The sequence below is a fragment of the Pristis pectinata genome, chromosome 13 (genome assembly GCF_009764475.1).
Source record: "Pristis pectinata isolate sPriPec2 chromosome 13, sPriPec2.1.pri, whole genome shotgun sequence".
Classification (NCBI taxonomy): domain Eukaryota; kingdom Metazoa; phylum Chordata; class Chondrichthyes; order Rhinopristiformes; family Pristidae; genus Pristis; species Pristis pectinata.
Genome location: NC_067417.1, coordinates 21730027 through 21744469, shown reverse-complemented (window position 1 = coordinate 21744469; position 14443 = coordinate 21730027). Strand labels below are relative to the sequence as shown.

The window sequence follows — 14443 nt, the reverse complement described above, 5'->3', positions numbered from 1 at the left end:
TACTTGCATGCTAAATGGAAAAAAGAAGCAACATGTAATAGACAAAGGTCTTATTCTCCAGTTTATGACTCTCAGCTTTACTTACCCTGCAGGTATGTGAATCATGTGACTGTCGTGGATATTAAAGCAGGCCAGCAATGGCACTTCATCTGCAATTCATGGCTGGCAATCGACATTGGTGAAAACATCTTGGACAAAGTATTCCATGTGGCTTCTGATGTGGAACTGAAGCGCTTCCAGTAATCAATGAAATATATTGGATTAGTGACTCTTCCTAATTAGCTCTGCTTATTTCTTCTTTCATGTTTCTCTGTATGGCTGAATATTCCTTTCAAACTGTTTGACTGGTAAAAGTCATTAACAAGCAGAAGGAAATTTGGGAGTTTGTTCTGAGAATGCAAAAACATACCTATCAAAATGATAGACTATATCTAGAGCATTAGTTGTGGACTTTAGCTGTGAATTAAGCTTACAATCATGCTTTTATGTAAACTGGTTCTTCTGAACTATCATTGGGAAAATGTCCCAGATCTGTTCATCTGCTGTCGATATGCATAAAACAAGTGAGTGATGGTGCCATTTTTGCAAGTGACAACATTTTTTCCACTGTCCTTGTTAAAGGAAGAAATTAACAAACCAAACATGGATTTTTTTCAGGGTTCAATAATGGCAGAATCTTGTTGAGGATATCCATGTGACCAACCTACCCCCTTCATTATAATGAACCCTTTATATTGCAGTATTCATCTAGTTTCTTGTGGCTATGTGATGGCACGGCTGTTTTTTATTATGATACAGAAAGACACCATTCGCTCCATTGGATTTATGCTGGGTCCCAGCAGAGTAATCCCATCAGTCTCATTCCCTGTACCTAGCCTCTCCTATTTGGCAACCAACTCCTCTTTTAATGCTTTTTTGCCAATTATCTGCACTAAGGAATAAGTTGTACGGTGGCCAATTAACCTACCAGTGTGTCTTTGGAATGTGGAAGGAAACCTATATGGTCACTGCAAGTACATGCAAACTCCACACAGACAGCACACAAAATCAAAATCAAAATCAAATCTGGATCCCTGGAGCTGTGAGGCAGCAGAACCAGCAATTTCAGCGTTTAAGTGCACTGATAATAATTTAGTGTACAAGTATTATGCTTTTTTTTGAAATGCTGATGTATATCATCGTTGAAACATTTGGGTTCTTAAAATCAAAACTGATCAAGGAAAATTTCACCTATTTAAACTATAAACTTGTACATGGCAGAAATATTACATTATCCTCTGAGGGCAATAAGTAATCCCCTTGTTAATGTCTTTGTTTATCTACTCCAGAAATTTGTTCTTCATGAAGATAGCTGAAAGCCTGACTGATCAACATATCTGGTTTTCAGTCATTGAGCGTCCAGCAAGAAGTCCCTTCACCCGGGTTCAACGAGTTTCCTGCTGCTTTTCACTCCTCCTTGGTTCAATGCTGACCAACATTATGTTCTGGGGCACTTCACCCAATGAGTCATTGCAGTACACAACTCTGGGTAACAGTGATACTTATAATATTTGTATTTATACCAGTTAAGAATTATTGGGTTTCTGAATTTAAAAAAAATGAAATAAGGGAGACTAAGCTTTAAAATATAACTAATTTTTGTAAAATTTCCTGTTTCTCATAGAAACAAAATGCCATAATTTGAAGGAAATATTACATTTTTCAAAGAAAACATAGATTAAAATGAAGTCTGAGACTCTAAAAGCAAGCCTGGATTTCAACAGAATTTTTTAAAATAATCAAGACAAAGGGAATGTGACGACACTGCCAGTCCATGGCTAAAAAATTTTTTTTCAGCCACTCATCCAGTTTTTTAGTTCTGTACTTTTTTTCCCCTTTTTTTTAATGCCAGGGTTTTGCACTATTTATATATTTCAAAATTTGCTTTTTGAAAACATTCATTGAGGATTTAAAAGTTGTTATATACACATTTGGCTTAAAAACGTTGACAGTGATGCATCTGGAGGAAGAGCTTTCAGATAAATAACGCAACACTACCAGTTTGCAGTGGTAGGCCCTTTCAATATACAAATTGCTGTCTCATAAGAAAGTTGTAATTTTGAGGAGCAAACGAATAGTAAATAAATCCTAAATTTGTGTTTTTTTTTTATTTCTGTTGGACCAGCCCCACAGGGTTATACATTACAAGAATACCTTGAATTGGTGTTACCCACCTTGTCTTACCACGGCACCCAATCACACCCAATCCCATCTTTTTCTTTGTTTATCATTGATAAAGAATCCAAGCTATGCTGTCGTAATCCACTGGTCAACTGGTGACCTCCATGAGACCATGTTTAGGGAGTGCACCTGGCTTTGGCTGTAATAATGAGGATCAAATCACAATACAGCTTATTTTATTGATTTGCTTTGTTCATTACCTAATGTGAGTTTTACTAGGCTGTTTATTTTGATGCTTTATGAAATGGAGGAATATTATACAAGTCCACAAGATATGATGAGGATTTTCTGTTACTCCCTATACATGAGATGATACAAAGATAGGTTATGATGAGTCAGGACTTAACTATCAGAGTGGACTGAGACACTGAACTTCAGAGAAATATTTGGAGTAATTCTATATATTTAGTAGAATCATCCAATGGAATTATTACCAAAGAATAAATTTTCCAAGCTAATACAGGAAAGAATGGTAATCAGATGGTGTATAGTGCAGACAACTGTAGCAAAAGAAAATGTCAGATGATTTATTTGCTAGAGACAAGACTGCAATCTATTTCCCTGTGGAAAGGAGTCACTGATGATGCTTTGTTGTTGGGCAGACTCTTTGGGAGTGTTAAAGACATCTGAAAACTGGGGCCAGCTTGTAGAAAGAATGTTATCATTTTTCATTTGAGTAAGTGTTCCTTTTGGTAAAACAGGTTTCAGCAGTTGTAATTTATTCTTGCCTACTGATAATTATCCTTTCATTCTTTACAGGTGAATTCAGTCTTTTCATGAGAGAGTTAATGATTGGGGTTGAGAGTGCCTTCATCATGTTTCCCATCAATCTGGGAATTGTACAGATTTTCAGATCCCTCCATCCCAGTCCAAGTGAGACAAATGCATTAAAATACAAAAGCACACAGAGTTCCTTGTCCACCAGTTCCAATGCAGGTTCGCTTACTCCTGAGTCTCTGTTGCAGGTCAGCATTTCTACTGCTACTTTGGAGAGAGAAAAAGTTACCATTTACAAAAATAACAAAAAACTCTAAAACTTGTGTTTTATTTGGATAATACTGCCAATTAATGTTGAATAATTACAACCTTTGAATAAAAATTAAACCAAAAATTATTGATGTGCAATTAAAGGTCATTCACAGAGTTACCACTGTATCCTTTGCTATGGAGTAGAATTTAGATTTTCAAGATGGAGGTCATCACCATTGTAAGTATACTTCTTATTACTGACACAAAAGATAAAAGTAAGGAAATAATTTTTCAAGAATTTAGAGATGTTTATTGATGTAAGGTTTTGAGAAGAAAGCCAACAAATATATTGTTTCAAATATTCTATATAATACCCAATATGTATTTTCATTTGGTTTTATGTAGAAGAATGTGGCCCAGAAGTTCCATGGTGTAGTGCATGTTTATTATGCACCATGGGGTTGAATTATTACTTCATATTGATGCATTTGGGACATGATAGTGCACAATTGCTATGTTTAAGAGGCATTTCGATACTTTAAATAGGCAAGGCATAGAAGGATATGGTCCTAATATGCCCAAATGGTCTTAGTGAAGATGGACAAAAAGATCAGCATGGACATCGTGTGCTGAAGGCTCCATTTTTGTGCTGTGCAACTCTATGACTCTATCAACTAGAAAACCTATTATTCTTAAGCAAGCTGATTGCCAGCAAATCATTATGGTCAATGCCATGTGTTCAGATGCTGGATAGCTTGTTCATTCTTCCCATCATTAAACACTACCTAGCATAGGTTGCAGTTTTGTCTAAGGCAGTTAAGGTGTCTAAGAGTTAAAGGCAGTCAACAAATCATAAGGAGTTGTAACACATTCTTTCTTGGTGCAACCAAGCCTTAAAGAAGTCTCTCAGTAGTAAAGATGTGGAAGGAAAGGCTGTATATTGTAAGGAGAATGTCTTCTTAATTGTCTTCAGATGCGGAGGATTGGTTGAAGAGAGCATGTGGCAGACAGTGAACATTGAGTCTGAAAGCTGCAACATTTTTCTCCACTCGCTTCATCCAGGCAATTGTCCCTTTTTGTAAGATAGACACCTCTGTTTATATGCTACTTGTGCTTCCTCATGTTAGATTTCTTACTGTTCCACTAGGATATTAGACAGATCATCAACCTTATCTCCAGGACCCTGGAGGATGGTGTACCAGCCCTGGAAGAGGAAGTCAATAATGCTGGTGATATCAATCAGCTTTTAGTGCTATTAGCCAATGTTCTTCAGATGAGTGTGGAACAGCAGAAAATGGACGAGAATGAAAATACTACAGAGGGTAAAGGGAAGCACTTCAATTTAACTGCTCTTTTATTGTTTAAATACACAGACTGTCTTATATTCCACACGGGTACATTAAGACATTAATTAAGAATAATGATTAGACGAACTCATCTAAAGACTTGATATACATAGGAGGATATGAGAGGTATAGGAATTATTCTAACCACAGAACTAATTTTCTCTGAACTAGACTGACTTAGTGGAATTAAATAAGGCAGCACTTTGATGCAGACTTTCACTTTGATCTTCTGAATGCATTTTTCACGGCTCTGGAAGAACTTTATTAAGATAGTCATTGATTTTCTATTGTTGTCGATTGTGTGGCATAATGTAGTGTGCTAAATGAACTTTACCCCCAAGTAAATCATATGTACATATGTGCTGGTTTCTGTAGGATGACAGGCTGCTCCTGGGACCTCATGTTCATGATATGCTCATGCATAGAGATAACCAGATAAGTGCAGTGGGATCTCATGGCCTGTAGAAGCACATTTGGAAGTGTCTTTTAAAATTCTTTTTGGGTTTTAGGCTTTTTGGCATGATCCACTCATGTTTTAATAAGGCGTGAGAAGATATTGTTCCCCAAAATTATACTCTACGCATAAGAATACACAGTTATACAATGCAAGACATTGCATGGCCTTTACTCACTGTACCAAGGATATCATTACACTTGCTTACAATATTTATGATTTGACAACATGGCAACTTTGTTACTTTCTCATTCCCAAGCATTCTTTCAGAGATAAGTTTGTGAGGTTGAGAGTTCCAGCCCCTCGGTGTCCAGTAGCAGGAAGACCCTAAGATGTGGCCTTTCTCAATTAACCCTTTGCAGAGGCTGCACTAAGCTTCTGTGCATCCCTCAGCATATACCCTGTACCAGTCTGAAGCACTTGGTTGCAGACACCTCATTCCACTTGAAGATCATCAAGGTTCAGACAAACCAAAATGCTTCTTTCAACAAATGAATGATATTTAAGCTGCCGTTGATTGTCTCAGCGTGTATCTTTTGAGGCAGTTCTGATGAAAACTTAAATATACTCTGTCAGCCTCTGACCAACCTTGTGTGGATTTCCATGATTTACTGTTTTAACTTCAGGTGTTATATATTCACAGTTTTCTTCTGTTACAAATCAGCAATCCACCAGAAGATAACTACATTCACACTCGTGAAATAACTTGTCACTTAAATGAGCAGTTCTTTTGCTACAGCATGTTAAGCAATTAATGTGTTGCAGGAAATTACACAAAAACAAGTTGTAATCCTGGCATTTTCACTAAGGATGGTAAGGTCCAGCAGAAATTATTTTCTGGAGTTAATAATAATTTTTATTCACATAATAAGCCACCTGGTTCAATGACATCTAAATGAACAATATTTGGTCTCTGACATCAATAGCTGTGCAAGGTCAAAATAATTAATTGAAGAGTATAGATTTCACTTTTATCCTTTCAGGAAATCCCACAACTGGTTTGAAGAAGCAGAGCCCCAAACTGCAATTGCACTGTCTGTGCACATTGTTGGAACAAGTGAAAAAGAATTTAAATCAGATGGGTATGAATAAGTTCAAGAATCCTTACAGTCAAATACATGCAGTTGATCAGGTGCAGAAAATTGCCCATTTCCTGAGAAGCTCCCCTCAGTACGTGGATTCAGTTTGTGAAAGGTACATGGTTGATTTTTCATTTGTAAAATGTTCACTTAAAGCTTGACTGTACTCACAATCAAAAGAGAGTCCCTAAAGTAATCTGTTTCACACCTTTATAATTTGGGACAATGGGAGTATAAGTGCTTGAGAAACACAGAAAATTCATATTGGTCAAGTGGAGAATTATTTGATTAATGGATATTATAAGTAAGGCAATAATTAGATAATTTGAAATGTAATAATGACTGATGATGCATTTTGACTGATGGGTGCTTCCTCAGGGAGTAGCATGTTTATAGCAATCCACGCAGGCATTAGAAGTTCATGTCATCTTATCCTTTAAATTTAGTGGACAGAAAATCGCTGATGATTTTTGATCTCTGTCTTGAACCAAGGGGTAGCAAGGCAGACATTTTACTAGGTAGACCTGCTGTGTAATTTTTTAAAAAATGAATAATTATTATTAGTTGCTCTCCGGTGATATGGATAGTCTGAACTCTGAAGTATAGTCATGCTATTTTGCTGCTGAAACAGAGCAATGGGTAACTTGGCCTGCTTGTTAAAGATGACTGTTCTGGGGTCAGAGCAATTAACTACTGTATAAGACTCAGGGAAACATATTCTCCCATTCTCAAGGGGGAGGGCAAACAGCCAGAGGTCGTTGTGCACATTGGTACAAGTGACAAAGGTAATATAAGGAATGAGGTCCTCCAGAATGAATATGGAGAGTTAGGTAAGAAGTTAAGAAGCAGGACCTCAAGGGTAGTGATCTCCGGATTACTCCTGGGGCCACATGCTAGCGAGGTCAGAAATAGAAAGATAGGTCAGATGAATGCATGGCTGAGGAACTGGTACAAGGGGCAAGGATTCAGGTTCTTGGATCAGTGGGATCTCTTCTGAGATAGGGGCGACCTGTACAAGAGGGACAGGTTGCAATTGAACCAGAGAGGAACCAATATCCTTGCAGGGAAATTTGCTAGTGTTACATGGGAGGGTTTAAACTAGATTGGCAGGGGGATGGGACTTTGAGCAGAAGCAAGTCAAGGGATTGTCACGAACCAGCAACAAAAGAAACACACTGAGCATGATTCAGTGTTAAAAACTATTTTATTAATTACTACTTATGATAATACGTAAAATAAAAGTAAAAATGTTAGTATGTTAGAATTCAAAAATGTTAAACCTCGAACGTTAACCCCAAAACTAAACTCTTCGTGTGTGTGTGTGACAAAGTCCAAAACTCCCAGTTCAGGAATGGTTCTTAAAGTTCAGTTCCGCAAGCCATAAGGTGAAACGTGAGCAAGGGCTTCTTCAACAACCACCGTTGTCAGAAGATAAGACGTAGATGTAGAGAACATAGGGAGAGTAAATACGAAATCCAAATGTTCCACGATGGAACCCAAACGACACTCCAGTGTTTACTCGGTAGTGACTTCCTCACCCCGAAAAGCATCCGAATCGTGGTTGTCCACACACAAGTACCTGTTTCCTCCTACAGGTCAGCAATAAAGTGAACTCCACCGGATTACTTCCAACTTCCATACATGGATTTCAGTGGCAGACACAGTTATTGTTTCTCATCCATCAATAGAGAAAACTAGCAGGCTGGTGTCTCTCTCCCTTCTCTCTCTCTCTCTCTCTTCTTCTAACTTCTACCACGTCATTACGTCCTTTATCTTCTATTGACGTAAGCACGCCCCACACACACATACACACACACTCTCTATCTTAAAGGGACTTTCACTGAGTCTGTAACACCTCCCACCTAAAAAAAATTTTCCCAAGAAAAATTTAACCGCGCATACAGTTAGTAATGTTAATAATTATCATTCTACACAACTACAGACTATCAGATTAGTACAGATACATGTTTCCCATTTAACATCGGGAAAGACAATCAGCAATCACATTATCTTTGCCTTTAATGTGAGTTATCATGAGATCAAACTCTTGCAAAGTTAAACTCCAGTTTAACAGCCTTCTGTTCTTGTTTTTGACTCGGCTCAGAAACACTGAAATGTTGCAAGACTAAAACAAGCGACAGTAATTCTTTCTGTATGGTGGAATAATTCTTTTGATGCTCATTAAATTTCTTTGAAAAGTAAGCTACAGGATGGTCAATATCATCAAGGTCACCCTTCTGCAACAACACAGCTCCTGCAGCTTCTTCACTGGCATCTACTGCTAATGAAAATGGCTTTTCAAAGTCAGGTGTTTTGAGCACAGGATGGTAGCATAAAATGGCTTTCAGCTTCTCAAATGCTTCTTGACAAGAATCTGTCCAAACAAACTTTACTCCCTTCTTCAGAAGATTAGTTAGGGGAAGAGCAATATCAGCAAAATTTTTACTAAATTTTCGATAATATCCAACCATTCCCAAAAATCTTCTAACAGTCCTCGTACCTGTGGGAATAGGGAACTCAGATATTGCTTGAACTTTTACCTGAACAGGAGCTTGCTTGCCTTGACCTACAACATAACCAAGATACGTCACAGCGGCATGGCCAAATTCACTTTTAGCCAAGTTAACTGTAAGGTTAGCCTTGGAAAGTCTTTCAAACAACCTTTCTAACGCAGAGATGTGATCTTCCCAAGTATCATTCCCAGTCACTAAGTCGTCAATGTAGGCATCTGTATGTTTTAACCCACGAATCACTGAATTAATCATTCTTTGAAATGTTGCCGGAGCATTTTTCATTCCAAATGGCAAAACATTGTATTCATACAGTCCAGAAGGGGTTACAAAGGCTGAAATCTCCCTTCCTCTATCTGTTAATGGGACACACCAGTACCCTTTTAATAGGTCAATCTTTGTAAGAAATTTTGCCTTTCCCACTCTATCTATGCAATCATCCACCCTAGGAATAGGGTAAGCATCTGACTTTGTTACAGCATTCACTTTCCTGTAATCTGTGCAAAATCTAACAGTTCCATCAGGTTTAGGTACAATAACACAGGGCGAACTCCAATTTGAAGTAGAATGTCTAATAATATCATTTTCCAACATGTATTTCATTTCCTGATCAACAAGTTTACTTTTTTCCACATTCATTCGATATGGGTGTTGTTTGATTGGTTTTGCATCCCCAACATCAACATCATGGGTAATTATCGATGTTCTGTTTGGAACATCTGGGAACTGATTTTTAAATTTTAAAATTAATTCTCTCATCTGTTGTTTTTGTGAAACTTGTAAATGGTCCAACTTCGTTTCAAGGTTCTCCAGGATATTTTGGTTTTTTAGTTTCGATGGAACAATATTTGGTCTAAATTGGCCTTCCTCAACATCAACATCAGGCATTCTAGAAACAACCTTTACATCATCCACCAAGGCCACCACTGAATCCCTCTCATAATAAGGTTTTAGCATGTTTACATGACAGAGTTGTGTTTTCTTGCGTCTATCTGGTGTTTTGATTATATATGTTAAATCAGTCACTCGAGATTCAATAACATAGGGTCCAGAAAAACGAGATTGCAAGGGATTATTTTGGCTAGGGAAAAATACCAACACCTTTTGCTCCACTGCGAATGTCCTAGGCCGAGCACGTCTATCAAAATATGTCTTCATTCTTATCTGGCTGGTTTTCAAATTCTCTCTCGCTAGCTGGCAGACTCTCTCCAACCGAGTTTTAAATTTTTGGACATGGGGAGGTCTCCATTTCCTCCTTAACACTCCATTTTTGACATAATATCCAATTGGCACTTTTTCAATCTCCTCACATGAGAGTGCTTTTTCTTTCAATTCTATCAACTCAGGGTCCTTTGTCTGTTCCACCATAAAATCCTTCCTCGACAAAGACAAATCTTTAAATTCAGGCTCACTATAAGGATGTTGATCCTCCAGTGAAGACAGAAAAGTCTCAGATAAGGCATCATAATTTTCTTCCTGTTTAGGACTGTCACAAGGAACCACATCAAACTGCACAGGACTGTCTGTTTTGGCTAATTCTTTAGCTCTAACTCGAGTCACCGCACATGATGGGTAAACATCTGGATCATTCTCAGACTCATCAATCCTTGGTTTGGTCGTTAACCGTACCACAGGAACAATTTCTCCATCTGCAAGGTCATTTCCCAATAACAAAGAAACTCCTTCCACTGGCAACCTAGGTCTTATCCCTACCTCGACTGGTCCTTCTACGAACTTTGACTTTAAAATCACCCCGTGTAAAGGGACAGACATGGTGTCATCTGTAACGCCTTGTATTAGATTTACCTCACCAGTGTCACTTTCTTCACCAAAATTTAAAACACTGTCCAGCAAGAGAGATTGACAAGCCCCAGTATCTCTAAGAATTTTCACTGGCACCTGGGGTGACCCATCATTCAGTGAAACAAAACCCTCTGATACATAAGAACGGAATTCCTTTCTCACCTCCTCCAACTTTTCCGCTTTTATCTCTTGCAAGGACTGATCTTTAACAGCATCTCCTAAACCTTTTTGATTTTTAATTGCCTGAAAGCAAGCATTAGGCACAGTTTCCTTCCTTTTCTTCAAAAGGGCACAATTAGATATCACATGGCCAGGTTTCTTACAGTAATAACAAGTACGCTCAACAGGTTTCTCCAGCCCTGGCTTCTTTTCATCTTTTCCTTTTTGATTACCTCCCAATTTAATCTCCGGTTTACCTGGATTGTCCTTGTAACTCTTTTGAAAGGTTTTAGGTTGTCCCCATTTGGATTTATGGGTTAAAGCATAATCATCTGCCAACCTAGCAGTTTCTTGTAAAGTTTCCACTCCCTTTTCATTTAAATATGTTGTTAATTCAGCTGGGACACATCTTTTAAAGTCTTCCACTAATATCAATTCTTTCAATTTATCAAAATCCCCATCTACATTTTTAGCCATGTACCATCGTTCAAAACATATTCTCTTTCCATTGGCAAATTCCATATAAGTCTGATCTGCAGATTTCCTCAAGTCTCTGAATTTTTGTCTATAAGCTTCAGGTACCAATTCATAGGCCTTCAATATAGCTTGTTTTACCTTGGTATAATCAGCTGCATCCTCAGCAGACAAAGCAGAATAAGCTTTTTGAGCTTTACCTTTAATCACACTCTGTACCATAAGAGCCCATCCTTTCTTTGGCCAGTTTGAACTCACAGCAACCTTTTCAAAATGTTGGAAATACTGATCAACCTGATCTTCCTCAAAAGGAGGGACTAATCGAACCTCCCTGCTGGCTGAAAAACCATCATCAGAATCAGATTCCAAATTCTTTCGCTTCACTTGTAAATCATGCTGCCTCTGTTTTTCCTTCTCCTCACTATCCAGCTCCATCCTCTTCAATTCCATCTGCTTCATTGCTAGATCAGCCTCTGTCTTCATCTGAGTTATCTTTTGTTCGGCCTCTAATTTCTTTTGTTCGGCCTCTAAGTTCTTTTGTTCGGCCTCTATCTTTAACTGGGTTTGCTCTCGTTCAGCCTCTATCTTTGCCAGCTGCACCTGTGCCTCAGAAATTGCTATTTCACTGCCAGGAAACTGTTTTAACACTTACTTCTCAAACATCTTCTTTTCTACATAATGGCCAGCTATCAGTCTCTGAATATCTGCCTTTCTCATAGACTGCTTTACTTCTGTAGGGTTTAACCTTGTAGCAATCTTTATCAGATCATCCTTTATCGCCACCTCCAATCCTTTTTGGGTTGGTGACTCCAAAAATGCCTTAATATCCATTGCTGCTGGTTTCCACACACACAAGCCAATTAAAAAGAATTTATCAGACCTCCCTCAAAAATCTTTGGATTGAATCCCGAACGGATCTCGTCAATCTGGGGAACGATCCCAGACGACACTCGTTAATCTTTGGATTGGATCCCGGACGAGCCCCCAATTTTGTCACGAACCAGCAACAAAAGAAACACACTGAGCATGATTCAGTGTTAAAAACTATTTTATTAATTACTACTTATGATAATACATAAAATAAAAGTAAAAATGTTAGTATGTTAGAATTCAAAAATGTTAAACCTCGAACGTTAACCCCAAAACTAAACTCTTCGTGTGTGTGTGTGTGACAAAGTCCAAAACTCCCAGTTCAGGAATGGTTCTTAAAGTTCAGTTCCGCAAGCCATAAGGTGAAACGTGAGCAAGGGCTTCTTCAACAACCACCGTTGTCAGAAGATAAGACGTAGATGTAGAGAACATAGGGAGAGTAAATACGAAATCCAAATGTTCCACGATGGAACCCAAACGACACTCCAGTGTTTACTCGGTAGTGACTTCCTCACCCCGAAAAGCATCCGAATCGTGGTCGTCCACACACAAATACCTGTTTCCTTCTACAGGTCAGCAATAAAGTGAACTCCACCGGATTACTTCCAACTTCCATACATGGATTTCAGTGGCAGACACAGTTATTGTTTCTCATCCATCGATAGAGAAAACTAGCAGGCTGGTGTCTCTCTCCCTTCTCTCTCTCTCTCTTCTTCTTCTTCTAACTTCTACCACGTCATTACGTCCTTTATCTTCTATTGACGTAAGCACGCCCCACACACACATACACACACACTCCCTATCTTAAAGGGACTTTCACTGAGTCCGTAACAGGATAAAGTAGTAGCCAGTGAGAGCAAGTTTAGTAATCAGGATAGCCAGGGGCACAGTAGAGGAAAGGAGAAGAATGCTCAGTTAAACTGCATTTATTTCAATGCATGAGGCTTAACGGGTAAAGCAGATGAATTCAGAGTGTGGATTGGCTCTGGGACTGGGATGTTATAGCCACAACAGAAACATGGCTGAGAGAAAGGCAGGACTCGCAGCTCAATGTTCCAGGATATAGATGGTACAGATAAGCAAGGAGGGGGTGTTGCCTTTTTGAAAAGGGAGGATATAATAACAGTGCTTGGAGACGACATTCTTGGGGGATCGTCCAGTGAGGCCAAATGGGTAGAACTTGGAAACAAGAAGGGCAGGGTCACTCTAGTGGGGCTGTATTGTAGATCCCCCAATAGTCAAGGGAACTTGAGGAGTAGATGTGTAGAGAAACTGCTCATAGTTGTAAGAATAATAGAGTTGTATTAGTGGGGGATTTTAATCTTCCCGGTATTGACTAGGCCACCCAGAGTGTTAAAGGCCTGGATGCAGCGGAATTTGTGAAACATGTCCAGGAAAGTTTCCTGAGACAATATATAGAGGGCCCTACTCAGGAGGGTGCAGTGCTGGACCTCCTCTTAGGAAATGAAGCAGGGCAAGTAACTGAAGTGGCAGTCAGGGAGCACTTTGGCTCTAGTGACTATAATTCTATTAGTTTTAAGATCATGATGGAAAAGGATAGGACAGGTCCGCAGGTTGGGGTCCTAAACTGGAGCAGGGATAATTTTGGGGGAATTGGGCAGAGGTCGATTGAGTGAATTTGTTTGAAGGGAAAGGAACGAATGGCAAGTGGGAGGCTTTTAAGAGTGTGACATCAAGAGTCCAGGGCAGCATGTTCCTGTTAGGGTGAAGGGTAACCTGGCAAATTAGGGAACCTTGACTGAAGAGATATATTAAAGCTCTGGCCAAGAAAGGGAAGGAAGCATACATTGGGTTTAGGAGGTCAGGGACAAGTGAATCCCTTGACTATAAAAAGATTAAGAATACACAAGAGGGAAATCAGGAGGGCAAAGAGAGGGTATGGGATGGACCTGGCAGGAAAGGTTAAGGAAAATACCAAGAGGTTCTAGAGCTATATAAAGAGTAAAAGAGTGGCTAGGGAGAGTGTAGGTCCTTTTAGAGATCAGCATGGCCACCTATGTCTCGAACCACAGGAGATGGGTAGGAATTTTAACGAACATTTCTCCTTGGTGTTTACTGAGGAGAAACTCATGGTTGCTCATGAGATAAGAAAAACAAGTGGAGACGTTTTAGAGAACACTCGTATTACCAGGGAGGAGGTATTTGAAGCCTTAAGGTGGATAAGTCCCCAGGTCCTGACCGAGTGCAACTTCGGACTTTGTGCAAGGCTAGTGAAGAAATTGTGGAGACCCTTGCGGAGATGGTGCTTCATCATTAGCTGCTGGTGAAGTTCCCAAAGACTGGAAGGTGGCTAATACTGTCCGGTTGTTTAAGAAGGGTAGCAAGGACAAGCCAGGGAACTACAGGCCAGTCAGCCTGACATCAGTGGTGGGGAAGTTACTGGAGGGAAATCTGAGGAACAGGATCTACCAGCATTTGGATAGACTAATTCTGATTAGGAGGAGTCAGCATGGCTTTGTGCATGGAAAGTTGTATTTGGCGAATCTTTGAGAGTTTTTCTGAAGAGGTAACCAAAAGGCTAGATGAGGGTAGGGTTGT

General features: G+C 39.2%; 1 protein-coding gene across 1 annotated transcript in view; it reads left to right on the top strand.

Moving 5' to 3' along the window:
- Positions 1-14443, top strand: part of LOC127577468 (polycystic kidney disease protein 1-like 2) — a 60969-nt gene that overhangs the window by 33197 nt on the left and 13329 nt on the right. The window contains exons 17-21 of the mRNA XM_052028693.1: positions 93-239; positions 1329-1528; positions 2980-3185; positions 4337-4511; positions 5973-6121. Of these exons, the coding sequence (XP_051884653.1) occupies positions 93-239; positions 1329-1528; positions 2980-3185; positions 4337-4511; positions 5973-6121 (877 nt within the window). The remainder of the gene's footprint in view (positions 1-92; positions 240-1328; positions 1529-2979; positions 3186-4336; positions 4512-5972; positions 6122-14443) is intronic.